Below are 26,998 nucleotides of genomic sequence, written 5' to 3' on the forward strand. Positions count from 1 at the left end.
TTCGCCAGGGCGGTACCATGGAATGGTTCTTACCTACTCCCCACGTGGTTCTGTACCATTCTAGTCGATCTAAAGGGCTTCTGGACATGTTTCCAGGGTCCAAGGCCGAGTTTCATCTCGCGGTGTACGGAGCTGGTGGAGGGGGTTGAAGAAAGCCGACCACAGAATTGATGTACTTTGTACCGGATCGGCAGTCAGAAGAGCTTGTGGTCCGAGCTCCGCTAGACTCCGCCTGACATTGACGTCCAAGCTCCCAATCAGCCAATCAAACTCAATAAATTTCCAATGACAGGACCCACCTTCCGCGGAGTCTCCGCGACCCCTCTCCTTGTTCCCCCCTCGATCCTTCATTGCTTCTCGGTCCGAAAGAACATCACCAATCCTACCAGAGACGAGCCCCGAGCACCCGGATTCTCATCTACTTCGGAAACCAACCCATGTCCCTCCTCATGGCTACTGAACCAAAGAAAGGCCACGAACCCCCGTAGCGTCCGCTTCCCCGCCTTTTGCAAGGTTGTCTTTTGGGACTGGTTTTCGGACCTTGGGGGGTGAGCAATGAAAGACGCCGTGTGGAGGCAGTCAGTCCATTCTACAAAGGCGACAGCAGCACTGCTACGTACATGTATGGTTTGATGAAGTTGGAATGCGAAGGGCAGGGCAGCATTTGCAAGTCTGAAGTCGGGGGATAAATAGCTGGAATGCCCCCAACAGGTTCCCTCTGTGGTTCACTTCACTTCCTTTCATTAGCAGGCGAACCCTCGAGGGCATCATACATCCATATCATCACATACCCTCAAGGCAGCCACTCCTTTCCTCCCCTGGCTACATCACTGTCCCTGTCCACGGCCTACCGCCCGCAGCCCACTCAGCCCGCCAGATCGCCATGGCCGACCAGGACATTAAGCCAACGCCCGCAGACAACCCACTGTCCCTCGACAAGGAGGTGGTCGCCCAACATGACGAGACCACAGGGACCCTCGCCTCCGAAGCCAGGCTCGCCGCCGAGTCAGAGCAGAACATGACCCTGTGGCAGGCCATCAAGACCTATCCCAAGGCCATCGGCTGGTCCGTCCTCCTCTCCTCCACCCTCATCATGGAGGGCTACGACCTCTCCCTCCTCGGCCACCTGTACGGCTCTCCCGTCTTCAACGAGAAGTTCGGCGAGTGGCACGAGCCCAGCCAGAGCTACGTCGTCTCCGCCGCCTGGATGTCCGCCCTGTCCAACGGCGCCCGTGCCGGCGAGGTCATCGGTCTGATCCTCGCCGGCTGGATGCAGGATCGCTGGGGCTACAAGAAGAGCATGATTGTCAATCTCATCTTCATGATCGCCTTTGTGTTCATATTGTTTTTTGCCCCCAACGTCCAAGTCTTGGTCGTTGGCGAGGTCTTTTGCGGTGAGCTCCCTTCTATTTATCTCCGGCTTTTTGTTTTCCGTTGCTTGCTCTTGAATGAACCTCCTTTTCTGAAGTATGGTGGCTGACTTATTTCTGCTGTTAGGTCTTCCTTGGGGTGCTTTCCAGAGTATCACTCCCGCCTATGCCTCTGAAGTTGCGCCTGTCAAGCTGAGGCCGTACCTTACCACTTTCATCAACATGTGCTGGGTAGGTAGGAGCCCCTCGATGTCTGGGGACGAGCATGAAAAAAAGAGAAGAAAAAAAAAACGACCTAGCTGATATGAACTTGTTCCCTTTGTCCAGGTCATCGGCCAATTTTTCTCCTCGGCCGTGAACTACAGCTCTGTAACCCGAACGGACGAGTGGGCTTATCGTCTCCCTTTCGCCATCCAATGGCTCTGGCCCGTCCTCATCTTGGCCGGTGTATTATTTGCCCCTGAGTGAGCTCTCTCATTGTCTTAAAGGACTTCATAGACCATCCGCTTCAATTTCGGCAAGACTGATCCAACTGTTATGTTAGGTCTCCCTGGTGGTATATCCGGAACAATGACCGCGCCTCCGCTAGAAAGGCTCTCCTGCGCCTCACCTCTCGTAACCAGCCCAGTTTCAATCCCGACGAGACCATTGCCATGATTGAGTACACCAACGAAATGGAGCGCCAGCTCAAGGAGGGTGTCCGCTACAGAGACTGTTTCAAGGGGACTGACCTCCGCCGCACGGAGATTGTCGTCTTGACTTGGGTCGCCCAAGTGCTCTCGGGACAGAACCTGATGGGGTATGTGTCTCTCTTTCTACATCACCCCCATCTCTGTGGTGCACACTACTCTCTCTGTATTACACCCCCATCGACATGAGTGTAAAAGAACTTGGAACAATGTAAGCTGATGAAATTGGCCAGATACTTCTCCTACTTCATGGTCCAGGCTGGCCTGGATCCCGCCAACTCGATGGCCATGGCCATGGGCAACGGCGCCCTGGGCCTCGTCGGTACCATGGGCTCCTGGTTCCTGATGACCCACATCGGCCGCCGGAGGATCTTCATCTCGGGAATTTGCACCCAGCTCTGCATCTTAGTAACCGTCGGCTCATTATCCTTTGCCAGCTCCAACGCCTCCGTCTGGGCCATTGGCGCCATGCTCATCCTCTTCACCTTCGTCTACGACTTCACCATCGGGCCCATCACCTACTGCCTCGTGTCCGAGCTGTCGTCCACACGCCTCAAGTCCAAGACCATCGTCATGGCCCGCGCCGCCTACAACGCCGTCAACATTTTTGTCAACGTCATGACCAACTATCAGCTGAACACCGGCGCCTGGAACTGGGGTGCCAAGACCGCCTACTTCTGGGCCGGTAGCTGTCTTCTCTGCACCATCTGGGTCTTCTTCCGCCTCCCCGAGCCCAAGGACCGCTCTTACGCCGAACTCGATCTGTTGTTCGAGCATCAGGTTCCCGCACGGAAATTCGCCAAGACTAAGATTGACCCCTACTCGCAGGACCACACCGTGGAAAAGCGTCTGTCCACTGCGAGTGAGTAGATGCAGGGGGAAAAGAAGTTGAAAAATATGAATATAAAACGATATGACCAGTCGACCCGCTGTCATTTCATTCAGAAAAGAAAAAGAACATCTGTGCCATAACTATATACCCAGTCTGGGCAATGATAATTGTCCACTCCAGGTTGGTCATCAATGCATCATGTAATACATTCTCTATAGACATCTCCGCTCGATTTTTTAACTTGGCAAAGCATGTACCTGGCCCAAATGCAGGCCTGGCACAGCTTGCTCGATATGCTTGTCCAGAAGAGCATCGTAAATGTCCCGCCCACCCGGCAGCTGCGTAATCAGCCGCCTGACGTAGTTCAAGTCATCCCTCGGCGACGTGCCAGCGCCGTGCGGGCTCGAAGGCGTGATGGGCACCCGCGCCAACACGTCCACCACGGCGGAAGCAATGTCGAAGAGTTTCTCCGTCAGGCCGACTCCGTGGACCCTGATGCTCTCGAGGGCCAAGTCGCGCGTCGACAAGGTCAAGTCCTTGGCGACCTCGAGGGGATAGTGGAACGTCAGGCTGTGCTTGGCCGCGTCTTCGGTCAGGTGGCCAAGGCGCAGGCGGAGCTGCCAGAGGATGATGCGTAGCCAGAGCTGCGTCACGCGTAGGTTCGCTTTCTGGGTGTCCTGGAGGCGGAGGGTCGGGTTCAGGGCCGTGTTCACGCAGCACTCGATGTAGCTGAGGGACGCGACTGTGGGTGGGACGGCCAGCTTCTCGTGATTGAGGGCGGCGATGAAGGAGGTGTCGAGCGGGCTGAAGAGGGCAGCCAGGCTGGCGAACCCCGCGAGAACGGAATCAGAATCGGAATCGGAATTGAGCTCGGTCGGGGACAGAAGCCGAGGTGTCTCGGCGGTGATCTGCAAGGTCACGGGCCGCCGATAGCGCACGCCGTGAGACCGCTCCGAGATTAGCAGGACCCAGAAGAGCCTGTCGATGAGCAGTTTGACTGAGGGATCGTGGCCGTTTGGTTTGCAGAGGAGCCAGAGCGTCGTCGTTTCTCGGAGGAATATGAAGGCCTGGCTGTGGTGGAGAAGAGTGGCGTGGCAGGCGTATATGAAGAACGTGAGCAAGCACAGCTCGAACGACGGGTTCGATTTGCGGCCCAGGGTCCGATGTATGGAGAGGACTTGGTCGAAGAGACGCTCGCCGTACGCCGTGTTCTTCTCCGTTGCCAGCCCGTGCCTGTACAGGCTGTCGGGCTCCTCGACCTGCAGTAGCACCATGGCGCAGAGGGCGGCGAGGAGGCAGTGGGCTTCGAGGCCGGCCTCGGTCAGACCCACCGCGTTCTTGAGACGGGCGACGTGCTCCCGTGTCAGGATGGGAATGGTCGTGTAGAGTTGGGCGAAGAAACGGTCCATGCAGTAATCGAGGATCGCCGCCGGCAGCAGCCTGGTTAGCCTCTCCACGGCGTCGTGCGGACCGTGGTGGGGAGGATGGGGCCCACGGTAGGCCGTCATCGCCGGGCCCGGCCATGCCAGCTGGACGGGCCCGGGCATTCCGAGACATTGGTCGCCGAGGCCGTGATTGACGCATCGCTGGCAGGGTCGGAAATCGCTGCAGCCGCGTCGCAAGTTGCGGCAGCGCTCACAGGCGCGGGTCACCTGGACCCTCTTGGGTTTCGGTTGTCCATCCCGGGCGACGCCGGCAGAGTCGGGCTCGCCGCGCCGTCTCTTGGGTCGCGTGACTGGACGGGACGACGAGGACGGTGAGAGGCAGAGCGAGGGTGAGCCTGAGGGCAAGGAGGACGGTTTATCCTGCGGTGCCTCACCAGACATGACTCATCATCCCCCAATCGACGGAGTGAGATGCATGATGCGCTGAAGCAATAGCACCGGACGTTCTTACTGAGGCACGAACCCAGAGTAACGAGAGGGGTGAGTTATGTTGTGTAGATGCTTGAGCTCTGGCCCCAAAGAACATGGGGGTGAAACACGTGATGACAGACGCGATGCTGTTACGAATAAGAGTGGGGGCGCGTTGGGAAAAGCGTGGGGGTTGTTGGGAGGTGAGATCCCAACCGGAATACGGGTACTATCGGTCTGCCGGATGCTAGCCCGGCTCCGGCACAAGGGCCTCGACAAATTATGACTATTTTAAGAGCTACAAACTTTTTTTTCTTCTCCTTCCTCCTCCTCTTCTTGCAACATCTCATACTCCCATTATTACGTCCTGGACGTCTCTCGTTTCTGTCACTTCACATTCCTCTCTCTATCAGCCTAGGCTATTCCCCTTCACTACACGTTCATACAGGCTCTACTTGATAGCCGACTCGCAGTATAACGGTAGAGCAGCGGCCAGAAACAGACGGTAGCACGCACCTCCATTGCTTCTCAGTCCGAGTATGGCCCAAATATTACCGCCGGACTCGCCAAGTGGCGTGGACAAGCTCGCCGACGAAGCTCGGTCTCCCAGTCAGGATGTCGAGGATCAGCGAGGGACGCCCGGTCAGCAGGAAGACTATGATGTCAAGACGGTCGAGAAGGTCTACCGGTATGTCCTATCCTTGGTTTCTACTTGCTCGCATTTATTCTGTCCATTACGAGAGATGGCTGACGATATATTGTCTTGGTCTCTCCAGAAAGCTTGACCTTCGTATAATTCCTGGTATGTTTTTAAGAATTTCGCAAACCCTCCTCCCCCCGTTTCTTCTCGACACCATCTGACACTCAATCTTCCCCTCCAGCCTTCTGGGTTCTCTACTTCGTCTGCTCCGGCCTCCGCTCCAACATTGGCATTGCCCAGACGATGAACGCCGAGAAAGGCCACGATCTCATGACTGTCCTCAACATGACGCCGCGGGACACATCCACTGCGCTGGCCCTCTTTTACGTCGCCTATGTCATCTTTGACTTCCCTTCGAACCTCATCATGAGCAGGGTCAGCCCTCGCGCGTGGATGGCTCGCATCGTCATGGCCACGGGCATCATCGGCGCGTGTTGTGCCGCCGCCCAAGCTGCGTGGAGCATCCAGCTGCTTCGCTTCCTGCTTGGTGTCGTCATCGCCGGCATGTGGCCCGGAATGGCCTACTACTTGACCCTCTTCTACCCCCCCTCGCGCACGGGCAAGAGGATCGGCATGTACTTCACTGCCGCCCAGGTCTCCGCAGCTGTTGTCGGTCTCGTCTCGGCTGGTTTCCAGCTCATGGATGGCGTCGGCGGCCTCGTGGGCTTCCGCTGGATGTTCCTTCTTTACGGCCTCGTGGCCATCGTCCTCGGCTTCTCACTGCTCTGGTGGTTGCCGGACAGGCCTCTTCCCCCCGGCCAGACACGCGTCCGGACAGGGCTATTCAAGTGGCTGCCTGCTAGCCCGGAGGCTCTGACGGGCCGCGATGCCGCAGTCCATTACCACGACCTACGCCGTGTCTACAACCCTCGTCCGTGGACACTTCGTGACCTGCTCCAGGTTCTTATGGACTGGCGACTTTGGCCACTGGTCCTCATGTACTTCGGCGTTGTGGGTGTCGGCATTGGTACCCAGCTCTACGGTTCTGTCATTATCCGGTCTATCGTGCCCGAAGCCACCAGCGTCCAAATCAGCCTGCTCTTTGCCCCTATTTGGATTGTAAGTCCTAATTCTGACTCACTTTCCACGGAAATTCCAGTTTTTTTTGGGTTTGCTGACTCGGCCCATCTAGATGGACCTGATTGCCATTGTGCTGATCATGCCGCTTTCGGATCGCTTTCACCAATACAGGCCGTTCATCTTTTCGGCCGCCGTGTGCATCCAGATTGCTGGTCTCCTCACCGTCACTTTCGCCCTGTCCAACGGTTGGGCGCGGTACGGTGGTCTCCTCATTGTGGGCTTTGGCCTCGGCCCCACGGTCCCCAACTGCATGGCTTGGACCAACGAGATTTTCCAGCGCCGCCACGGCGAAGTTGGCGTGGCCGCTGCCTCTGCCTTGGTCTCTGGCCTAGGCAACCTCGGAAGCGTCGTGACGACTTATGCGTTGTACACGGGATGGCCTGAAGACTCGGCGCCAGGCCGATACCAGTACCGTCGCAGCAACTTTGTCATGATTGGTATCCTTGGCATGAGCATCGTGAGCAGCTTCGTCATGGTGATCCTTCTCAAGGTCTTTGGCAACGATCGCAGCCCCAAGCTGGCCGCGACGAGCGAATCCGGAAGCGACTACGAAGACGGGGCGGCGAGACGTGAGAATCAACACCGTGGCTTGGGCGGATTGCTTCCGCGGACCAAGCCTCGCCAAACCGCCTAACATTCTTTTCCCTTGCGGGAAAGAATCAAGTGGAGAGTGTACGGACTCGACTCTCCACATGGCGGTAATGGAACGGCATGTTTCGATCCGCCTAGCTCGACATTACATGCGGAGCGAACACAATAATCGACAATCTTGAATGGCAACGACTCCAAACCAACAGCCCGTTTGCCTGGACAATTGGCAGCCGACCTGCCAACACTCATCAATCTTCACTTCACTCTCACTTCCACCTTTACGATGCATTTATTTTCACCATTCTTCTACGACTGTCAAGCCACGACGATCATCATCTCATCCATTTTGAGCGCCTCCTTCATCCGAGATGCCCCCTGGATCAGTACGTCCGCTAGGCGAGCGGCGGAACTGGCAAGGAAGGCATCTTGGCAGCGACAGTGCCATTGCGCCATCGCTGAGCAAGGACATGCTCTGGGACCTCGGAGACGACAAGTAGCGACAATGCTTCCGCGCTATCGCCTTGTTTGTCTCGGAGGAACCACAAAACAATGGTGGAGGTTGAGCACGAAGTTGTTTTCTTTATATTTTCTTTCTATTTTCTTTGTCCTGTTCTGTTATCTGCATTTCGACTATGATACCCCATTTGTGTTTGGATACGCTGTCTGGACGAGGATATTCGCCACTCGACAGCGACAGTGCTTTTACGCCATTGCTGGGACGGTGTATTGGACCGAGTGCAGGTACTGGCGACAATGCTTCCGCGCTATCGCTCAGCCTGCCTCGTGGGCGTTTTGATGGATCTGATTATTATTCTCCCATGTATCTTCCTCCATCAGCTCAGGACTGCTTGTTATGAGCTGAGTGGCAGAGGGACAATGGAAGAGAGGGGTGTCGACTGGGCTTTCTTTGGGAAGCTCGTGAGCTATGCCTCCCAGGTTTCCAGGGTACTAGAATCCTGGGGAAGGGCCTACGAAAATTGAGTCATTCACCCTCTAACCGTTTCGCTAAAAACTCGCTTGCCAGAAGTAGATCGTGATGTGTCCTGTCCGTATTTTCTGCGGTGTCGACTTGTTTGCTATAATCGTACAAAGTCTGGCTATGTAACTACTAATGATGGGCCCCAGGGACGAGAGTAATGTAATAGTTTAGTGCAAAGAAAGGTAAGATGATAGCGATTTGCACATTTAGCAAGGAATTATGGTTCAGACACCAATGGCTTTTGCTTTTTCGGTTAACATAAAATGGCTGCCCTCTATTACTTCTCACACCTACTAAATGCCGGACCGACCATGCAGTTTCTATGCCTGAAGGGAATAAAGGATTGCTTGCTACAATATATCTTGTGTTGTTATTTGTTGCATGCGCCAGACAAGCATTCTCAGTTTTTTTAGAGGAACTTTGTTATTTAGAACACTTATTCGCTTGTATGTTTTGTTGTATGCCTAAGTAGAAACTCTTTACGAATATGTGAAGAGATCTAGGTCCTGTACCTACGAATATAAAGAATACATAAGGAAGATATAATGAGCTATGATCCTCGTAACTACGAAATGTTGACTGTGAATGGAGTCACGTGTTTTAATTACACTTCTGCTGAATAAGCATAGACTGAACGTACTTAGGTAATTACATAGCACCGTCAACACCAGAATTTTCAGGCAACTCTTTTCGGTGACATTGCTAATACTTACATACCTTGACCTTTATCGGGTGGACCATTCACTATCAAGTTAACCTTCAAATCCCAAGGGCGCGCGCGTGCATACGGCACCCACCTCTTGTCCTTGCTGCAGCGTCCTACTCTCTCGCAATACCCAGAGCTCGACGGCCATTTTGGAACCCAATCCGAACCTGCTGGATACTTTCCAGCCCACCCATCCGTGGCGTGGCTCCATCCATCGGCTCCCGTCCAGTAATACCATCACCGCCGACAGCGCCTTGGTCCTTGGCCCCATCGGGTAGATTCACAAGATGAGCGTCATCTACGAACCCAGGAACTTCATGCACGATCCGTCATACCCACCGATTGGCGACCCAGATCAAGACTACCATGGCCAGCGCCTGCAATACCAGTCCCCCGATGACGTCCCGGACTTGAGCCCTTACAATGCATCTCCGCCCATGCTACCGGATGATCGCTCTATGATCCAAGAAGCTCTGGCCAACGAGGCCGCGATGGTTACCGATGCTGCGCAGCTTAGTATCCCCAACGCCGCGGCTTTGGTCTCCCTGCCCACCAACCTAACCAACCCGATGCCTCCCAACGATAGGGAGGAGACGGAAACAGCGCCACAGACGGTTCGGACGAAGCATATCCCGAAACCCGAACGCGAAGTACAGAAACAGGCCGACGGAAAATACTACTGCACATTTCCCGGCTGCATTGAGGAAGTCCAAGTCTTTAATCGGAAGTGCGAGTGGAGGTCAGCATGAAGTCCCCGTTCTTCTCCCTGTTTTGGCTGTTGTAATAAGCAGCAAGCTAAATCAAATCATTTCGCCACAGCAAACACATGGACAAGCACGAACGGCCATACCGCTGCGCCGCCGAAGGCTGCGAGAAGCTCCCCGGCTTCACTTACTCGGGCGGCCTTCTCCGACACGAGCGAGAAGTACACGGCAAGCACGGCGGTCCCAAGAACACCGTCAACTGCCCGCACCCAGCCTGCAAACGTCATACCGGAAAAGGCTTCTCGAGACAGGAGAACCTGAACGAACACCTTCGACGCGTCCACACGCGCGAGGGGAGCACCCCGGCCGGCGACGACGCCAGCAGCGACGGCGACAGCGAGAGGGCCGGTGGCAAGCGGAAGCGCTCCCGCAAGAACTCCACCTCGGACGCCTGGGAAGAGATGCGCGACGAGCTCAAACGCGTTCGCCAGGAAAACGCCGAACTACGCGACCAGATCGACCGCCACTCCCAGCATACCCTCGCCATGATGGCCCAGATTGCCGAGCTCCAGGAGGCACTCCGTGGAGGCAGCCTCGATGCTTCGACCATGCACGTCGACGCTTTTGGTATTAAAGCGCCGACTGCGTCCATGATGTGAAAAGGCCCTCGGGTCTTCTATTTTCTTCCTTCCTTCTTGTCTCTCGACATTGTATACTACCACAGCTTCTTCCGCTTTTCCCTTTACGACGCGACGAACACATCTTCTCATCGCGAGTGGGGTCTCCCCGGGGACTATTTGCGACGATTACCCCCGCTGTGCGATTACGAAACTACTGGCATAAACTCGGCGTCTCTGATATTCCCTTCCTTCGCTGCTATATGGATGACAAACAAAAAGAAGAAAAAAAAGAAAGGAACAATGGCAGATACTCCCCTCGGCATGCGCGCGAAGCGAATCAAATGGTGGATTTCATGGTTACTGGCTCTGGCGTTGCGAACAAAAATACGGAGGGATTGGACAAAGGACCATCGACATCCTTCCACTCTCTTTGCTTTCTGGGTTGTTGATTGTGTTACAAATGATATCCCTCTTGACTGATTCAGGGCATTACGAGGGATGAAGTGGGCTCAGGCGATCGGGTAGAGAGGGGGCCCGGGACGGTTGGTATTATGAGGATACACTGCAACTGCCAACTGGGTAATGGAGTGACGGGAAAGCGTTGCGTTGATTTAGTCAAGTGCGAGATGATGCCCTTAATACTCGGCAGAAGCGCTGCCTCTTTGTATGAAAAGCTGTAGTGTATAGAACCTCACCGTCGCCATCCAGGGCTTACGGACCAACCAGCGAATTTACATCTCCCCTGCTTTTGATTCCTCGTAAAGTAGCACAGGGGTTGGCTTCCTGAAGGGAAAAATCACATCGCGATCCCACAACCGTTGTCACATGGACAAGAGTGGCATCAAGAGCTTTCGGCATGTTTATCAGTCGAAATATGACACGAAAGGGGCTTCATAGACAGGCACGCAGAGCACGAAAACGCGTATCATACAGTTCGACATGCCGCGACTGAACGCTGGTCGCAAGGTGGACAACGCAACCCCATACCATATGTAGCGAAGCCGACTTTAAACGTCAAAGATGTCTCCGAACCCTTCCTGACCACCCCGCCGCAAATCGACAATGTCCAGCCTCCAGCCTTCCCAGTTCTTGAGCCCCCTCTTGATCTCCTTGATTCTCTCAAGCCGCGCCTTGGCCTCCTCCTCATGTGCTCGTCGGAACGCATCCTCGTCAAAGTCCATGTCCTCGTCTTCTAAAAAGACGTCGTCGTCGGTATGGCCGGTGAGGACATTGAGGCCACTCTGGATGATATTCGTAAGACCGCCGCCGCCGTGGGGATGGTGGCTGCTGCCCTTGCGCGCGCCAGCACCGGGCGAAGGGGCGCCGAGGTCCACGTCCTGGAAGGCCGCGCCGGGGCCAGCAAAGTCTTGACCGGCGCCGAGCTCGCGGCGCTTCTCCAGCCACACGCCGTTGCGTAGGTCGTGCACTTCCGCTTCCAGGTCGCGCACCTTCTTCTCGAGCCGCATGCGCACCTCGTTCTCCAGCTCGTCGACGTCGTCGTCGTCCAGGCCGCCGCCGCCCTCGACGGAGCGGCGGCTCCGCAGCTGGGCGTTTTCCCCCTCGAGCCGCTCGGCCCTGCTCTTAAGGTCCTTGAGTTCCTTCTCGGCGCGTTCCTTGTCGCGGCGCAGCGCCTGGGTGCGCGCGTCGTGCTCCTTGTGCAGCGTCTTCAGGGTGGCCACCTTCTTTTCGAGGTCGTCGACCTTGGTCTCGGCGTCGATGCGCGCGGCCATGGCGTCGGCGAGGTCGTGTTCCAGGGCGCGCAGTTTGGTCTCGGCCGAGGTTCGCTCGCTGCCTTCGCGGATGACCTTCTCGGTGGTGCGGTCGAGGTTGCGGCGCACGTCGGCGAGCTCGCGTTGGGCGAGGCTGGCGGCCTTTTCCGAGCGGTTGACGCGTTCTTCGAGGGCGGCAATCTGTTCGCGCTCGGAAGACGGGCGATCGGCCAGCGCGCGGAGTTTGGAGATCTCGAGCTCCATGGCCTCGATGGTGGCCGACTTGGAAGCGAGGCTGGCCTCGAGTTCGGCGACGGCGGGAGGAGACCCGGCGGAGGCGGATGGAGATACGCCCTGGCGAGACGACCCGGAGCGGGAGAGTTGTTGCTGAAGCTGAGAGTTTTGTCGTTCGAGCGAGGCGATTTCGGATTTCTAAGCGCGACGGGGGAGTCTTTTCGTTAGCAGCGCTGCTCGGGCAAGTTGTCGGCAAAGGGTCAGAATGAACAACGCACCAGGTTCTCGACAAGACTATCGGATTCTGTCTTGCTGCCGCTGCCCTGGCCAGATTCTTCTTCCCTCAGATCGGCAAGCTCCTCCTCGACCTTCTTCCAGCGCTTCTCCGCATCGGCCGCCTCCTTGGCCAGACGCTTGTTCTCCTTCTCGAGCTCCTCTATGCGGGCAACGTGCTTCTTGTAGATGTCGGTGGCGGTCTCACCCTCCGGACCGAAAGAGCCCGGAGATAATGGGCCGCTGCCGGCGGAAACGGAACCCTGGCGGAACGAAGCGGAGCGCAGCTTCAATTGCTCAGCGAGTGATGCTGGTTGGGACTGGGAGGGGGATGCGGGTTGATGGTCTTCAGACATGTCCACAGCTCCGGAGTCTTCCCCGGGCGACGCTGCATCCTTGGGATCCTCCTCGGGTGCGGGAGTTTCGATTTCAGCTTTGCTTGCGGAGGTGCTCGCTTCTGGTTCTGCCGCGGGCGCAGGTTCGGTGTCCTCCTGGGGCTCCGACGGCGCAGCCTTCTTCTTCTTCTTCTTCTTCATCTGCTCTGCCTGCACAGGTCATCCAAGTCAGAACACGTCGTACCAATCGGAGGGAATGTGAGTGAACATGTTGCTTACTCGCTTTCTCGCAGCCGCCAGCCTCTCGGCTTTCGCCTTCTCTTCGGCATCGGCCATGGTGACTGAGGATCCCGAGGGCGTAGTGTCGTGCCAAACAGGTTTCGGTGTCCTTAGACGGAGCTGGAGTGTTCGGGTGATGCTGGAAGAAGTGACAGATGTACCTCGTCCGTATAGTACCTACGGTACGGTACGTACAGATTCCTGGAGCTCACATGCTTACGTGGAAGGCCAATGATATTTCCCGCGTCACACTAGGCCGTATATGCGTAAATGGCATATAATTGTATAGTAGGGATAACAGTCTACTGAGCATCGCGAGACAAACCATGTGGGAATGGCGTAACCCACCCACCCCCGCGTACGTACCACAACCACCACTTGACCGGTTGCAGCTACAGTGAATTCCAGCTCAGGTGAACCAATTTGAGAAGGCCGAGGATACGATGTCGGACCCGAGACTCTGGACCATACCTTGGCGTCAAAACAGCACACGAAAAGAATGGCGGAGAGACCAGAAGCTGTTGCGGTAGACCGCAGGACTTTGTTCAGGACATCCACCGTCTCGTCTCGCCTTGTTGTTCTGGTCCAACGAAATTGATACCTCGGCCGTTCTGCTAATGACCTGTGACACTCTGCAGCTGTCCGGGGCTAGTTCCAGAAAGCTGCTTCAGGCGCGGCAGGAGAGGGCAGGGAGACACAGAACTAGGTCGTATAGGAGCAGGCGGAGGGAGCAAGCTGCAGCGAACAGAGAGCCGACGTCGCATTCGCCAACAAAACTAGACACAGCATCACTGTCCACATGGGTGCGAAAGGACAGCACCAGAGACCAGGGTAGGATGGGACGGTACGATAACGGGGGTGGTGCGGGGGACCGGCCACGGATCCATGTCCCCCCACATATTACTGTCCGTTGTGTGTCCCAACGCCGATGCCGCCGTGGGCTGGCAAGTTGGCTCGGGGCAGGTTCGTTCCTGACCGCTCTCCGCAGAGACAGCTGGGATCTATCCGGGTTGGAGTGAAGTGATTGGTGCGAATGATTTTCGTCTTCTGTTCCTGCACCCCTCTGTCTGCGGTGTTCGGAGTAGGTGAGTCGGTGGGTATTGATAAGGGTGGAAATTTGTTGCTTCAGGGAGTTTTGGTCAAGGAGCAAACAGGCATTACCAAAGGTAGTTGTGTCGGGCGAACCGAACCGTGTGATGCTATAAGATGAGCTCGCCAATAGAACACCATTGCAACGCCCACAACGTTAGGGTACGAAGTACGAAGTACTACAATTTATCAAGAATACCTTAGTCAGCTAGCACCGTACCGTACCAAGCTACGTCATACGCCCACAGACACAGCACGCACTATTAGGGTTTCTGATCCTCCATATCGCACTATCAGCACGGGGATCGCGATTCCCGGACAATAATCACGTAGGTAGGTACCTAAACTACCAGGGAGAAGGTAGTGGCGTACTGCCCCATAGCACACAATGGCGGGGTAATTTAGCGGGGTAAACACTTTAGAGGTACGCTATCGCTACCCGGAGCGCTTGTGAGGGTCCCTCCCCTGACTTAGGTAAAGGGTATGTACCTAGCGCCATGCATGTGGTGTCAGTTGACACCGACCTCAACCTCTTTTAGCTCAGCTTCTCGTCAAACGAAAGAGAACTGCTCCGAACTTATCTCTTCGCTTTACCTCGATACACACTATCGCACAGGCCTCTCGACCCTTTTTTCCCCCCTCCTCCACTCGGGTCCTCCCTTCCCCTTTAACTTTTTTCCTCCTTCTATCCCTCGCCTACTGTAACCAAGGTAGTGGTTATAATACCGCTTTTTGCCCCTATACCTACCCTTTAGGCCCGCCTCCTCTACATCACCTTACCCCCTTCTCCCCTCCACCCCTCCTGCTCTTCTTCCCCCATATTTTGACGATTCTTCCGTCACTCAATTACCTTGACTATATGCTTCCTTTCCCTACCCATAACATGGTCAGGCGCCAGTCACCTTGATAACTTCGTTCCCATCTTGCCTATGCGATAACCCCTTATTATACACCCTCCTCCTGCACATGGCAACGCGTTGGATTCCCTCCGAACCGCCTCAACCGACCCGTCCTCCTCCGTCCCGCTACTAAATAGAAGGAATTGGGACTCCTTCCACGCCCAGCCGAAAACATGGCCTCCTTACCTTCCCAACATCCCACCCTCTCGCTCCACCTCTCCGACCGGAACCTGAACCCCATTCTCACCTCGGCCCGTTCCGAGACCCAGCTCGACGCCCTCACCTCCCTCACATCCACCTCCCTAACCGCCCACGCCGCCGCCCACCGCCTCGCCCTCGGCCACCCTCAACGCCTCATCGTCGAGCACGGCCCCGGCAACCCCGTCGTCCTCACCTCCTACCTCGACCCGGCCGCCCTATCTCCCCCTCCCGGTCCTCTACTCCCATCGTCTCCCTCCCGTCCGTCAACACCACGTCATTCTGTCACTTCTGCCGTCGGATCGCGGGGGACAGCGTCGACAACAGCAGCAGCAGGGACAATACCCCCAGTCGAAGAACTCGCCGCCACGTCCATCTCGGGCCAGGAAGGAGGGAGCAGTTCCCGCACGAGCGGAACCACAACCCCCAAGGCCCGCCCGCACGCCGCCGCGACGCCACGCACCAAGATACCACCTAGCAAGACATCGGCGCCGGAACCGGGCGACGCGGCCACAAGTCCGGTCGCAAAAGCGCCGATGCTCGTCGGAGTCGTAGTGGCGGGTACGGCCGAGGAGGCTCTCGAAGCACGGCGGGCCGCCGTCCGGCTCGAGCGCGTGGGTCGCGCCGTCCAACGTGAATGGTTAGAGGAAGAAGAACAAAAGGGCAACTCCGACACGGACCAGAGCCCTGCATGACGGCGGTTACCCATAAGGGGGGCCTCCATTACGAGCTCTGTTCAAGTCCGATGCATGATACTTGATCATCACAACCGTCCCAGGAGGATGATTGCAAAAAAGTCCGGGTTTTCCAGGACAATTCAGGGGTTGCCATTATGCTCTTAGGGGCGACTACTCACATGTGGCTCAGTGAGGACGAACGGAATGACTGCATCAAAAAACGGAGTGTCGAGGTCAAGGGTTGGTATAAAATAGGAGTTCATGTGCAATCCCACGAGAGGGAAAATTAAAAAAGTTCATGATATTCTTTTGTTCGTCTGCGACCATCTACAGCGTGTTCCATCATCTACAGGTATTCATTCATCCCACAGTGCCGGTGACATGTCCCGACACTTTTCTCTCATCCCCCAAACCACGGCCCCCTAATTCTTGTTATGATCGTGTCTAATCGTCTAGATAATCTGCTTAAACGCGCGGTTGAGAGGGGAGCGGATGTTGGGGACGTCCTTCCAGAAGTCCACGGTGGCGACGGCACGCTTGGCGATGCCCTCGGGGGTGAACTCGAACTTCTACAACCGGTGTCAGTGCTGGTCCCGACATGATTCTGCATGGTAAGGAAAAGGGGGTAACTTGCCTTGTAGACCTCCTTGTAAGGGCCCGAAGCACCGAACCGGTTGAGGCCAAACTGCTCGTGAGTGTAGCGCTCCCAGCCCATGGTGCTCATGACCTCGACGGACATGGAAGGAATGCCGTCGGGGAGCACGCTGAGGCGGTACTCCTGAGGCTGGGTGTCGAAGACCTCGAAGCAGGGCATGGAGACGACGCGGGCCTTGATGTTGTGCTTCTCGGCGAGCTCCTTGACGGCGTCGATGCAGATGCAGACCTCGGAGCCGGTGGAGACGAGGGTGATGTCGGCATTCTCGGCCTCGTGCAGGACGTAACCGCCCTTGGCCGCCTTCTCGATGATGGAGCCCTCGAGCTGGGGCAGGTTCTGGCGCGAGAGGGCGATGATGCTGGGGGTGTGCTTGGAGGTGAGGGCAACGTAGTAGGCGGCGCTGGTCTCGTTGCCGTCGGCGGGGCGCCAAACCATGCAGTTGGGGAGGGCACGGAAGTGGGTCAGGGTCTCGATGGGCTGGTGGGTAGGGCCGTCTTCACCGAGGCCGATGGAGTCGTGGGTGGCGACCCAGATGAGGCGGACCCGAGACAGGGACGACAGGCGCACGGCACCGGCGGCGTAGGAGACGAAGTTGAGGAAAGTACCCGAGTAGGGCAGGATGGTGCCGTAGGCGGCGAGACCGTTCATGATGGCACCCATGCCGTGCTCGCGGACGCCGTACCTGAGGTAGCGGCCGGTGTAGTCGCCCAGGCCGGTGGAGGGGGGCTGGAAATCGACGGCCGACTTCCAGCGGGTCAGGTTGGAGCCAGTGAGATCGGCGGAGCCACCCATGAGTTCGGGAATGGCGGCCTCGATCTTGGCCAGCACCGTCTCGGACAGCTTGCGCGAGGCGACGGCGGGGTCGGAGGGGGTGTAGACGGGCAGGTTCTTCTCCCAGCCCTCGGGCAGGTCGCCGGAGAGACGGCGGGTGAGGTCGGCGTGCTCCTTGGGGTAGGCCTCGGCGTACTTGGCAAGCATCTTGTTCCACTCCTCCTCGGCGGCGGCACCGGCGGCGGCGTGCTTGTGGTAGGCGTCGTAGACTTCCTGGGGGACGGCGAAAGACTCCTCGGGGTTGAAGCCAAACTTCTCCTTGAGCTGCTTGATGTCGTCGGCCTTGAGGGGCGAGCCGTGGACGCCGGCGGTGCCCTGCTGGGTGGAGCCGAAGCCGATGGTGGTGCGGAGGGCGATGATGGAGGGCTTGTCCTTGACGTCCTTGCAGGCCTGGATGGCGGCCTCCATGCCGTCGAGGTCATTGTCACCGTCGTCGACGGTGACGACGTGCCAGCCGTAGGCCTCGTACCGCTTCCTCACGTCCTCGGTGAAGGCGACATTGGTGTTACCGTCGATGGTGATGTGGTTGTCGTCCCAGATGGCGATGAGGTTGCCGAGCTGCAGGTGGCCAGCCATGGAGCAGGCCTCGCTGGCGACGCCCTCCATCAAGCAGCCGTCGCCGAGGAAGCAGTAGGTGTAGTTGTCAACGATGGGGAAACCATCCTTGTTGAAGATGGCAGCAGTGTGTGCCTGGGCAATGGCAAGGCCGACAGCGTTCGAGATACCCTGGCCGAGGGGACCGGTGGTGACCTCGATTCCCGGAGTATCGTGGGCCTCGGGATGGCCAGGAGTGATGCTGTCGACTGTCTATAAAGAGGGGGAGCAGGGGGATGTCAGAAATCAACCACCCAAGATGATATATGTTGCCGTGAAGTGCGGTGGATTGAGGGAAAGAACGTACCCGGAAGGCCTTGATGTCGTCCATGGAGACTTCATAGCCGAAGAGGTGGAGGAGAGCATACTGAAGCACGCAGCCGTGGCCGTTCCTGGCGGTAGTAGACGACTGGTTAACTCGACAAGCCCGAGGGACGACGCGTTCCGACAATCCACGAACACAACTTACGAGAGAACGAAGCGATCCCGGTTCAGCCAGTTGGGGTTCTTGGGGTTGAATTTCATGAACTTGTTGAAGAGGACGTGAGCGACCGGCGCCATACCCCTGAGAAGAAAAAAACTTGTTAGCGCCACAAACCCGGCATGATATCGCTTGTTGGAGGCAAGATGGTGGTGATGCAGGTAGGCTCACATGGGCGCGCCAGGGTGGCCCGAGTTGCTGTGGGCAGTGGCATCCGCCTAGAAGGTAGATCTGAATTAGCGATCATGGTCGAAACGAGCAGAGGATATCGATATGTCTTCTCGTGTCCCAGGACGATTGCCCTCAGCAGCTACTATGAGCACTCTCGCACTGGGAACAAGGGCACCAAAAGAGGCATGCCGAAAACAGCGGCGGGGCAACAACGGGGAGGGATAAAAAATAGAAAAAAATCAGGGAAAAAAACTTACAGACAGAATGCGGATGGTGTTGATGGCTAGCCAGTCCTTCTCGGTGTAGCCCATGGTTGCGATTAGATATCTACCAGAGGTATCACAGTCTATAGAGAGGGTATGTAAAGTTTGGCGAAGGGAGGGGAAAAAAAAAGGATTTCTTCACGAAATACTTGGGGCGGGAGAAAGGGGAAGAGGAGGGGAGGATGGATGGGCTTGGATTATGACGAGATGAATGGGTAAACTGGATTAATGGGTATTTTAGCAGGAGGGGCTCTCTGCGATTCCGGCGGGGTGGAGGGGGAGGGGTAGGGTAGGTAGCTCAAGTACTTTCGTGATGGTGGGGCCAATTTTCGTTGAGTCGCCTTGCCGGGGAACAAGTCCTCCTTCCTCCCCTTATCAACATTCTTACACGGACGGTCGTCACGGTAGCGACAAGAGGCGATAGGGTACCGCTTGTGTTTCGTCATAGACTCTTAAATCACTTGCGTCGGTACATCAATTACTCGCGATCTGGGGGCAATTCTGCCAAGTCGCAGTGGTATGTATTCGTAAGTGTGCTTCGTACAGAGCGTAAGAAGTGGAAAGTGCTTCGCAGATTCTTCACTTTGAGCCGCCGTCCGATCTACGATGCTGACATAAGCCTATACCCGCGATGACTCGGGATTCGGTAGGGAGGGGTATCACGCTTATCATAAGTGGACATATTATATCACACGGTGCTGTTGTTCGTGTCATGAATTAGTCAATTCCTACAGAGTTTATTGGTAACCGTAACACGAGAGCGGTACCTCCGTCTTTTACTATGCTCGTTCAGGTCATTCCTTTTGTTCTGTGTGGAAGGACAGGAAGACGTCGGCTGGCACAGTTTCACGTCACGTACCGTACAACGTACGCTTCCGTCTTGAACGAGCTCGGTACCCTCGATTGGGAAAAGTTCCCTCGCTCGAGGCACTAATATACCTCATCCTACTATTTTAACCGCTTTTTAGCCCGTCAAACCCTTCTCAGGAGTCGAGACGGGCGGCAAAGTATTTAGTGTTTAAAACGGAGTACTACCCTACCGGTATTCGCATGGACGAGCGAGGATGGGACGGGATCGTATTGTATCATTTCACCGATTGGTAATTGTCTCAGCTAGCGGAGGACTTGGGCTGTGTCGTTCTCGTCTTCCCTCTTTTCTTACTGAGCATTCTCATTTTTATCTTGTGCGTCTTGTGCGTCTTGTTTCTCCTGTCGTGGCCAGCGACTACACTTACTATTGAAATCACGAGAAAACAAAGCTTCGGTAACCCGACAGAACGTCAAAGCTGTCCTTCTTGACACACGCTTACTTTCGACAACCAGGAGTCAACCGGTAGTTGCGATACGACTACCCGCGGGTGTTGAGGCTTGGCCTTCTAATGTCATGTCCCGTCAACACCACTCACTCCCGCCACGTGCAAGCAACCGTATCCTTTGCAATGGCATGTTAGCATCGTCTCGCGCAACTACCGGTCCATGAGACCATCTCCCTTAACTATCGCATGGGTGTCCGTCCCGCGTGCGTGTCGTCCCGTCTGAAGGAATGACACTGTCGAGTTGGGGAGGGATGGTTCTCTAGGTAATCCTCCCAGCTCCATCATGTCGTGATACCAGAATCCACCGAGTCAAAGGTCTATCCGACGACACAAGTGGATTTAATTTCTGTCCCATCTTCCCGGTGAGGCTGTCCATGATCACGATAGCTTCGCTCGAGCAGAAATTCGCCCAAGCGGCCCATTGGATGATTTAACCGCACGAATCAGATGGATTTGCCACCGGTCTCGTCCATTTAGCCTCAAAGACTTTCCTCGAGCTATAATCGGCCATTGGGTACACCTTGGGAAACACCACACGAAAATGAGAATTTCTACCAGTGGGCTTGGCTCCTGAGTGCTTCGTAGTCCTCTCACAAATCCTCCGGGATTCAATTTGCAGCGTTTCACAGTCTGTTCGGAACACGGTCATCAGGAGACTCGTTTATCAGGTTGAACAACAATGTGCTGTGAACCCCGACTTTACTCGTCTTCTCTCTCCCTTCTTCTCTCGCTCTTGCTTACGGTTGACCTGATGTTGTCCGAAACGATCACTTGATACAACGCCCAAATTACACTCACAATGGAGCATCGTGTAGAGGCAGGCATATTCGTCGGATACTGAGTAGTCAGGCGTCTTCGTTCGAGGTGGCACAGACATCGTTTCTTTGAGTGCAAATGCCTCGACCGGCCGAGACTCTGACCTTAGGCCCAATACAGTTAGGCTCTCTTTTTTGGCATTTTTTTCCCATTGCCCCTTTTAGGGTTTTTTTGTGTCTCTTTTACCATCACGGCATCATTCTACCATCACAGAATGGCATTCCTCAGAAATTGTAATCACCACCCGGATCGGCCATTCAATCCCCCAGGACTAGGTTCAGATATCCAATATTAAAGAAAGGAAAGTATATAGCCGAACCAAACGAATATTAGAAGAAGCTTCATCCTTCGTGGGCCCCTCGAGCCAGTTCACGTCTCTCCATCACCCGTGAGGTCGACAATGGCGAAGAAACCAAACACCGTGAAGCCTCCCCGTGTGTCACAGCAGAAGCCCGGCAACAAGGCGTCTCAGCCAACAGTGAACAGCCGACCGACTCGTACTCACCCTCCTCCCAGCAAACCACCCGGACCTGGGACCACAAGTAGCCAAGCGGCCTCCTCCAGCCTGCCCGTGCCATTGCAGCAACGCGTCCTCGACCTTTTCCAGCTGTCGTTCGGAGACCTCTTCCAGTCCACGGGCCCCGTCACGTCCAACACGACGAATGGCAGCGTGCAGGCGGCAGACGGTCCGCCAACATTGACCACGCTCTTGCAGGAGATAAAGACGGCCCTCTTCAACCGGGACTTCGCCGCCGCTTTTCAGAACGCCCGTCCGGCCCTCCTCGAAGCCTACGCCGCTCGCTGGAGCCCAACCCGTGCCCTGGGTTACGCTTCCGTCTTGGTTGGCCTGGCGCGCCCTCTGGACGGGATTCTCGTCCCAAATCTTCTGGCTGCCGAGGACCCGGGTCCCGAGGACGACGAAGCCGCCACGGACAAGAGAGTGGGGGATACATCCACAACAAATGCTCACAACAACAGGATCCTCAGAGTGCTCTCCATCGGAGGAGGCGCCGCCGAAATCTCTGCCCTCGCCGCGTTCCTCAACCACCACAGTGCTCTCGACCCGGCCGGAGCACTCTCGGGAACCATCACCCTCGTCGATTCGGCCCCCTGGTCTCCCGTCGTCGCGAAACTCCACAACATCATGACCACCCCGCCGCCCCTGTCCAAGTACGCCAGCGCCGCAGCTCGCGCCGCCAACACCCCTCTGATATCGCCCGACCAACTCTCGTCGACATTCATCCACGCCGACGTACTCGATATGACCAGGGAGCAGCTCGCTCCCCTCCTCGACCGCCCCTCCCTCGTCACCCTCTGCTTCACCCTGAACGAGCTCTTCACAGCGGGTGGCATCGGCAAAACGACCGCCTTCCTCCTCAATCTCACGGCCGTTATACCTGCTGGGTCGCTGCTGCTCGTCGTCGACAGCCCGGGAAGCTACTCCGAGGCGGTGGTCGGAAAGGAGTCAAAACGCTACCCCATGCATTGGCTCCTAGACCACACGCTCCTCAAGCGAGGGCGCCTAGGCCAGAACGATACCGCCAGCGACGACGGCTGCACGTGGGAGAAGATTGAGGAGGACGAGTCCATCTGGTTCAGGTTATCCGATTCTTTACGATACCCTATCCAGCTGGAGAACATGCGGTACCAGATGCACCTCTATCGAGCCACCAAGCCCTAGGGTCATGGTGGTAAACCTCCGTTTCTGGTTCTATCATATAGATCTAGATAAACGAAGATGCGGATCCATGCGACGAAGCCCGCTTTCGTGGAAACCCATCCACACGCTAACGCCGCTATCAAACCCAACCCACTGCCGAAGAGATTGTTCTCTATGTGCTTATGCCCACACCAGCTTCTTAATAGAATGGCTTAGGTGATCCAGAAGGCTCGTTCTCTGCCGCGCCTCCTCCAATGAGATGATATCTCCCTTCTCGATAATGCTGCTCGTTCCCGGCGCTTCTTTTCCGGGTTGGCACTGGAAAGCCATACGTTCTATATCCGCACAGATGGTGACCACCTGTTGTATTTCGCTGAGTCGCGGACCATCCCCACTGTTCGCCGCCGACGACTGTGAATACGGCGCTTTGAACGCGAGCTTTCGCACCGGAGCCGCATCTCTCGTACGCCGGGGCGACAGCATGCTCGCCAGTCCCGAAGGCGGCGACGGAAGCTTCTGTAATGGCTTGCCCCCTTCACCCGACTTCCGCTCCGACGCTGTGCCACTGCGGTTCAAGAGGCTGCTTGAAACGGTACGAGTATTGATTCGCCGGATGTCGTTCTTACCCGGCTGATAGGACACGACAAAGCCGACGTTCTTCGTCTCGTCCCGGTGCACGGGGGCGATGGTCGATATGATGTATGTCCCGAATTGTATGCCGACAACGTGGGCGAGATCGACGCGCTCAAATGACGATACCTTGTCGAGGTTCCAATCGAAGCGGCAGAGATACAGCGCCGTGTCCGTCAGGAGAAGCACAACCTCCTCAAAGGGTAGCTGCGATTTGATGGTGTCCGAGGTGGGAGGCGCGAGAAGCACCCATCCGCCCATGAACTCCTCCTTCTCGTCTGACACGACCCGCTTCTGACACAACTCGATAGCCTGCTCTCGGCGTTTGACCATCGAGATGGCGGGGTCCTTGGTCATCATCTCGGCCTCGAACTCTTCGAAGACCATCGATGTGACGTTGCCCAAGAGGAAATCGATGGCAGCCTGGCTAAAGTAGTCATTGACCATACTAAGAGGCAATAGGAGTCAGCACGCGCGTATCTTTTAAAAGCCGGGCATTCTTTTTAAGAGGCTGGCCCTTACCCGCTGTAGAACCTGGTTAACGAGAGGCCAATGTCGTTCAGAGTGCCCCGGTAGTTCCTCTTCCTGGTGCGGGTGAAATCGCCCTTCATAGCCGCCGTAGACGCGTACTGTTTTGAGACGGCGTCGCCATTGTCGGCCCAGAGCGTATTGAACCAAGCAGTCTCTTGGTCCAGCTGCGCGGTCATATCGTACCCCTCGGCTCGAAGCTGGTCTTCCAGTACTTGCTTGGCGAAGGAGCTCTGGCAGACATTGGTACGGTCGAGGCAGTCCATGCAGTTCGTCCTCAGCACACCGCGCTGTCGCTGGACCAGCTCGCCGTCCTGCTCGACGGTGCTCCCAAACTCTTCCAGCTTTTTCCGCATAGTGTTCAGCAAAAGACTGACGTTCTCGAACTTCATTCCTCGACATGCTGCATGGAAGTCGAACCACTCAAACGGTATCTTCGAAGACGGGTCCGTGAATACGTCCTCATTCAACTTGGCAACAGTGCTTTCAAATTCGGACCCTAGCGGCGTTTCGACGTTGTGCTTCTCCACGAGATTCACGACCTGCAAGCCCCCGTATTCCTCCCTTAACCGTTCAAAGTGCTTTTTGCATGCTTCATAATTGGCTTGCGGCGAGTGTTGGATGACCGGCGCCGGCTTCAGGGAATACGGGTTTTGGGTAAAGAACAGAGGTATGCTGCCGCGGATTTGCACGAAGGAATAGATCTTATTGCTCTTGTCCCAGGACGCGTTGGAGACGATCTGTTCCGTCTCGACGGCGTTGGCAACGTAGCCATCTTCGTCAACACCACGTCGGAGGTACCGGAGGCCTGCCCTCTTTGTGGAGCGTCGGGAGATGACTGTGACGAGAAACCTCTTTTCAGTAGGGCGGAAGTCAAATGAATCGCGAACCCTCTCTGGAGGCGGAGAGCCTGGCAGGGACGTAGACGGGGAAATGGTCGAAAGCTCCATGGAATCTTTCACGTCAGCATCATATTGGGGCGGGCTGCTGTCTACGACAAACTGCTTCTGCCCGACAAACCCCTGCATGAGGGGGAGTACCAAGCCATCGTTCCCGGTTTGGATGAAGGGTTCCAGGGTATGCCTATTCCAAAAAAAGACCGGGTCGACCTGCTGGTATAAAGGCAGGTCTCTGGGCGGCGCCTCGAATCTCCTAGCCCAATGCCTTGTAATGTCAACGTCGTAGGAAAAGTAGAAGCTCCGTGATAACCCGTAAAATATGTGGGCGGTCCGCAGCAACTTGGGTAATAGGGACGTCGCTCGCTCCTCGCCGGCCTGCTCCCACTTGTCGTCCCGAACCGGAGTGGCTTCGGGCGTTCCATCCCTGCTGGCTTGTCGTTCCGACTCGGCTACAATGGAGGACTGAGGTAACACCTCGCTCCAGCCGATGCTACGTCTCTGGCTCTGGGCCCAGCCGTCTTTGCTGAACCAGCGCCGGGCAAAGCGGCCCATAGCTACCCTTGCGGCTCATGACGTCTTCAGCGACGGTGCTCTTGGAATTGCGGTTGGACCCCGGCGAGTCGGGAATGGCGCCCTCGTCCGCGGACACCGGGTCCTCAACATCGTCGGCGGTATCGGCCTGTAACTCCAAGGCTTCATCTGCGTCGCTTTCTTCGGCGCCGCTATCTTCTGCCCTGCTCTGTAACTGGGTCGCAGTCCGGGAGACGGCGTCTTCGGCTTCAGAGCGGCTAGTACAGGGAGTAATGGCGACTTCGGTGACGACATAGACGGGAAAGCCAAGAATCTGAGCGACTTGTTGACGACGAGTGATGGTAATGAGGTAACTCAGCCTCGAAACGGTTATCAGTCCTGTTCAGGAGGGTAGAAAAGGGGGGTCAGCAAGATAGGAGTGCTTTCCGGTGTAGCAGTGTGACGGACCGACGACACCGAATGCTTCAAAAGAGGCGCTTGGGTTGGACGATGGGTCTGGGATCTGTTCGCGGGACGCTGGTACGATGGAAGCATCGCCATAGCGTAATTGCAAGGGCGGAGCAGGTCGCTGGCCCTTGGAGGAGAGGGGCTGAATGATAAGGCCGTCGACCGCTGCGTATATGATCACCTTGCGAGCGATGCCCGTCATGTCGATAGCAGTTATTCAAGGGGAGACTCAAAAATAGAAACCACGGTTCGGGTGAGGAGGGGGAAACAGCGTCTACTATTACAGCTATCGTGGGTAGACAGGCGTGAGAGTCCTGCGGGCGCCATCCAAAGCGGGAGCACCTCTGGATGTAGGTGTCGAGATGCACTCGAGAATCAGACTAAGTACGAAGACAAGATGGCCGAGAGAGTCCTTCTTTCCCGCGCTGATATGGGAATGCAATGACGACGTCGAGGTCATAATTCGACGGGAAGGTGAGAATGATTTAGTGGGGGTTGGCGGGGCTTGGAACCAGTCCGGTGACGGATGGGTAATTACATGGAAGTACGTACTTAGTATGAGCAACCATAACGTTTCGTACAAAGCAAGTAATTAATTACTTCGTACTTCTCGAGGAGAGCAGACGTTTTACTGGCCAGTAGCCACTGCCATCCTCACAGGTCATTTGATTCCATGGATGGGTGGGTAAGTATAGCTCAGGACATACTATATGGGTTTACATAATATTTCGATGCTGATATCTGTAGATACCCATAATAAGCAGTAGCTTGCTGCATATAGTCCCGAATCCCGCTTAAAGAGTCAGCCCGCATACAGTCACTTAAAAAGCGAAAACTCATGTTAACATGGCAAGAGAGATTCCTAAAAAAGGAAGGGCTTCCATTGCATAATTGTGGCTTCTTCCCATACTTGGAATACGGATATCTGAGAGACATTGGGACAGGGACCACGTCACTCGCTGCAAGAGCAAGTCGGGCAAATAATATTTCCATTTCCGTAGTTACGTCAGCAGAAGCTTCCGCAAAACCTGCAACCAACCAACACGCGCCAGGCTGGAAACCAAGAACTCCTCCGACCGAGCACCCTCAGCACAGCAGACGACACGAGCATCGAGACTTAATACCACGACAACAATCCCATCTCTACAGTTCTTCTTCGCTTCTTTTTGTGACCGTTAATTCGCCTCTAACATCCCACTCCCTTCCTTTATCTCCTTTACCAGTTCCTTTCCAATCCAACAGCCGTCAAGATGTCTTCCGAGCTCTGGTATGTCGGTTACGTGTTTATCCCCCCTTTCCGAACCTCGCATCAATGTTCTGGCGCTCCCGCCCCGTCATCTATCATGGCTCCCATCTGGA

At 55.9% G+C, this 26,998-nt stretch overlaps 9 protein-coding genes across 9 annotated transcripts; 5 read left to right on the forward strand and 4 right to left on the reverse strand.

Moving 5' to 3' along the window:
- Nucleotides 1-883: 883 nt before the first annotated feature.
- Nucleotides 884-2,929, forward strand: ACRALDRAFT_2025630 (uncharacterized protein; the record flags this gene model as incomplete). Its single annotated transcript, XM_071020331.1, has 5 exons — nucleotides 884-1,394; nucleotides 1,498-1,601; nucleotides 1,698-1,834; nucleotides 1,915-2,169; nucleotides 2,293-2,929. The coding sequence occupies 5 exons, from the start codon at nucleotides 884-886 to the stop codon at nucleotides 2,927-2,929; spliced, it is 1,644 nt and encodes a 547-aa protein (XP_070876967.1).
- A 198-nt stretch (nucleotides 2,930-3,127) lies between these two features.
- On the reverse strand, nucleotides 3,128-4,717 carry ACRALDRAFT_2099975 (uncharacterized protein; the record flags this gene model as incomplete). The annotated part of the gene is made up of 1 exon (XM_071022985.1): nucleotides 3,128-4,717. One exon carries the CDS (start codon nucleotides 4,715-4,717, stop codon nucleotides 3,128-3,130), a length of 1,590 nt encoding a protein of 529 aa, XP_070876968.1.
- Nucleotides 4,718-5,283: 566 nt separating this feature from the next.
- ACRALDRAFT_2100777 (uncharacterized protein) lies at nucleotides 5,284-7,158 on the forward strand (the record flags this gene model as incomplete). The annotated part of the gene is made up of 4 exons (XM_071023027.1): nucleotides 5,284-5,432; nucleotides 5,521-5,546; nucleotides 5,626-6,503; nucleotides 6,577-7,158. 4 exons carry the CDS (start codon nucleotides 5,284-5,286, stop codon nucleotides 7,156-7,158), a joined length of 1,635 nt encoding a protein of 544 aa, XP_070876969.1.
- A 1,929-nt stretch (nucleotides 7,159-9,087) lies between these two features.
- Nucleotides 9,088-10,163, forward strand: ACRALDRAFT_1068413 (uncharacterized protein; the record flags this gene model as incomplete). The annotated part of the gene is made up of 2 exons (XM_071017563.1): nucleotides 9,088-9,539; nucleotides 9,620-10,163. 2 exons carry the CDS (start codon nucleotides 9,088-9,090, stop codon nucleotides 10,161-10,163), a joined length of 996 nt encoding a protein of 331 aa, XP_070876970.1.
- A 968-nt stretch (nucleotides 10,164-11,131) lies between these two features.
- ACRALDRAFT_2040268 (uncharacterized protein) lies at nucleotides 11,132-13,011 on the reverse strand (the record flags this gene model as incomplete). Its single annotated transcript, XM_071021038.1, has 3 exons — nucleotides 11,132-12,265; nucleotides 12,346-12,885; nucleotides 12,955-13,011. 3 exons carry the CDS (start codon nucleotides 13,009-13,011, stop codon nucleotides 11,132-11,134), a joined length of 1,731 nt encoding a protein of 576 aa, XP_070876971.1.
- A 2,104-nt stretch (nucleotides 13,012-15,115) lies between these two features.
- ACRALDRAFT_1068415 (uncharacterized protein) lies at nucleotides 15,116-15,835 on the forward strand (the record flags this gene model as incomplete). Its single annotated transcript, XM_071017564.1, has 1 exon — nucleotides 15,116-15,835. The coding sequence occupies one exon, from the start codon at nucleotides 15,116-15,118 to the stop codon at nucleotides 15,833-15,835; it is 720 nt and encodes a 239-aa protein (XP_070876972.1).
- Nucleotides 15,836-16,269: 434 nt separating this feature from the next.
- ACRALDRAFT_2098663 (uncharacterized protein) lies at nucleotides 16,270-18,860 on the reverse strand (the record flags this gene model as incomplete). The annotated part of the gene is made up of 6 exons (XM_071022895.1): nucleotides 16,270-16,386; nucleotides 16,416-18,110; nucleotides 18,205-18,289; nucleotides 18,367-18,462; nucleotides 18,550-18,596; nucleotides 18,807-18,860. 6 exons carry the CDS (start codon nucleotides 18,858-18,860, stop codon nucleotides 16,270-16,272), a joined length of 2,094 nt encoding a protein of 697 aa, XP_070876973.1.
- Nucleotides 18,861-21,641: 2,781 nt separating this feature from the next.
- On the forward strand, nucleotides 21,642-22,625 carry ACRALDRAFT_2078956 (uncharacterized protein; the record flags this gene model as incomplete). The annotated part of the gene is made up of 1 exon (XM_071022345.1): nucleotides 21,642-22,625. A coding segment is annotated over one exon (984 nt), but the record flags the coding sequence as incomplete, so codon positions are not given.
- Nucleotides 22,626-22,668: 43 nt separating this feature from the next.
- Nucleotides 22,669-26,314, reverse strand: ACRALDRAFT_2017005 (uncharacterized protein; the record flags this gene model as incomplete). Its single annotated transcript, XM_071019866.1, has 9 exons — nucleotides 22,669-22,707; nucleotides 22,731-22,757; nucleotides 22,797-23,682; nucleotides 23,757-25,179; nucleotides 25,220-25,551; nucleotides 25,636-25,820; nucleotides 25,941-26,190; nucleotides 26,247-26,270; nucleotides 26,298-26,314. 9 exons carry the CDS (start codon nucleotides 26,312-26,314, stop codon nucleotides 22,669-22,671), a joined length of 3,183 nt encoding a protein of 1,060 aa, XP_070876975.1.
- Between the last annotated feature and the right edge of the window lie 684 nt (nucleotides 26,315-26,998).

The sequence above is a fragment of the Sodiomyces alcalophilus genome (genome assembly GCF_042370955.1).
Source record: "Sodiomyces alcalophilus JCM 7366 unplaced genomic scaffold ACRALscaffold_2, whole genome shotgun sequence".
NCBI classification, from domain to species: domain Eukaryota; kingdom Fungi; phylum Ascomycota; class Sordariomycetes; order Glomerellales; family Plectosphaerellaceae; genus Sodiomyces; species Sodiomyces alcalophilus.